Genomic DNA, 1683 nt, shown 5'->3' with positions numbered 1-1683 from the left:
TCATCTTTATTAAGCCTTATTAGTAGGTCCACTGAAAACATCATCTTTATTAAGTATATATACATATATATAATGGAACGAGGTACAATTCAGGGTCTTTTGCAATAATATACATATGATATTGACACCAAACGACACAAAACTGAATCTACACTTTCAATCAGAGGAAGAATGGCACTGTAAGAAACGTTATGTTGCTTGGCTAATAAAAAAAAAAAGGAAATAGATCTATAATATAAAATCTGTCAAATTTTTTTGGTGAGGCTTCTACAATGTTGTTTCTGTGCATGGTGGCTACTGTGATGTTGTTTTAATCAAATTAATGTTAGATCTACGATTAACATTGAAAAAATAACGCCGTAAAATAGCAAGTAATCATATTCTCTAAGTTAAATTACTCCCTTGTACTAATTATTTACAGTTAACCTTTTGGAAAGTATTTCTTCTGAGGCCTAGCACAAGTTTCGACCTGAATTTCGTTTTATACAGAATGGGTCAATTTCAGATATACAACTATCTCTTATATGCTGACAGTTCATATCGAGCAGTCTGCTTGTTAATTTATTATTAACTAAAATAATATTAATGTATATATATATAAAGTGTATTAGATCTACATACACTATTACTGATTTCAGATATTGAAAATAGATACAAAACACTTAACAACAAGATCTGGTTGACAAGACTCCACACACTTTAACATATATAACATGTGTAATAAAGTTTATAGATATGTAAACTACTACACATTTTTACTACAAAGTTATTTTCTTCAAAAAATATAACCTTACTTATTCGCCTACATGCAATGAAACACTCACATAATGATCGACTACTCAAAGTTTAGCTGGACACTATTTGTAGGTCTTCCCACTTTTTACTAGTCTAAAACAATGGTTTATTATTGGGTTTAAACTTGTAATCTACATTATTTTAGCCTCTCGACAAACTGGCAATCAGGAAGTATATAAAGACTTCCTGCTGATTATTAAAACAAATATACCATAATAGTTTAAAAAATTGTAGAAGTGACATTCTTAAAAGACAGTTACTATTAGGTGATGACCCGCATTTAGAGAGTTGAGATACATTATGTAATCTAAGTAGTGGTTCTTAACCCTTAAATAAAAGTTTATTGTTGTATAAAAATCATATTCATTGCAATTTTTCTATACAGTTACTATTCGCAGCATTGTCATTTGTCTTATTTTACAAAGAACTGTTTTTACAGCAATAGCAATGAGGGGTGAAGAAAGTCTAGAAAGCTGAAAAGTTTTGAACTTTCTTTCCAAATGTATGAGTATTAATCCAAGATATTTTCCATATTTTAAACCCTAAAAAAAGATCTTCTGAATCACAATATCACCAGTCTAGGTGGGTTGATGAACAATGGCATTGTTCAATCTCTGTAGTTCTTAGCTGACAATGATATCGGTTTGTTACCTAATGCTGTATAGCCACAAACTTTACCAATGTGTACTTACATCGGCTGACTGCTTTCCGGTAAATGACATCTTTTTGATAGCCACCACTTCTGAAGTGACACTGTTTCTTGCCTGTAAAAATCAAGGCAAAAAACTAATTTGAGAAGTATACATCAAGAAATATAAAATATCTAATGAAAGACAAACTTTATAAATATACTGTGTAAAGTTAAGCATTACTACCAGAATTATGACA

The 1683-nt window shown here is 30.2% G+C and overlaps 1 protein-coding gene across 1 annotated transcript in view; it reads right to left on the bottom strand.

Annotated features, from left to right (window-relative positions):
- LOC106475881 (serine/threonine-protein kinase Tao-like) overlaps window positions 1–1565 on the bottom strand; it is a gene marked incomplete at its 5' end in the record, with an annotated part of 25537 nt that extends 23972 nt beyond the window's left edge. The window contains one exon of the mRNA XM_022379895.1: window positions 1488–1565. Coding sequence (XP_022235603.1) covers window positions 1488–1565 — 78 coding nt within the window. The remainder of the gene's footprint in view (window positions 1–1487) is intronic.
- Between the last annotated feature and the right edge of the window lie 118 nt (window positions 1566–1683).

The sequence above is a fragment of the Limulus polyphemus genome, unplaced genomic scaffold (genome assembly GCF_000517525.1).
Source record: "Limulus polyphemus unplaced genomic scaffold, Limulus_polyphemus-2.1.2 Scaffold9352, whole genome shotgun sequence".
Classification (NCBI taxonomy): Eukaryota; Metazoa; Arthropoda; class Merostomata; order Xiphosura; family Limulidae; genus Limulus; species Limulus polyphemus.
Note: the sequence above shows the minus strand (reverse complement) of the source record. Positions and strands in the feature narration are given on the sequence as shown.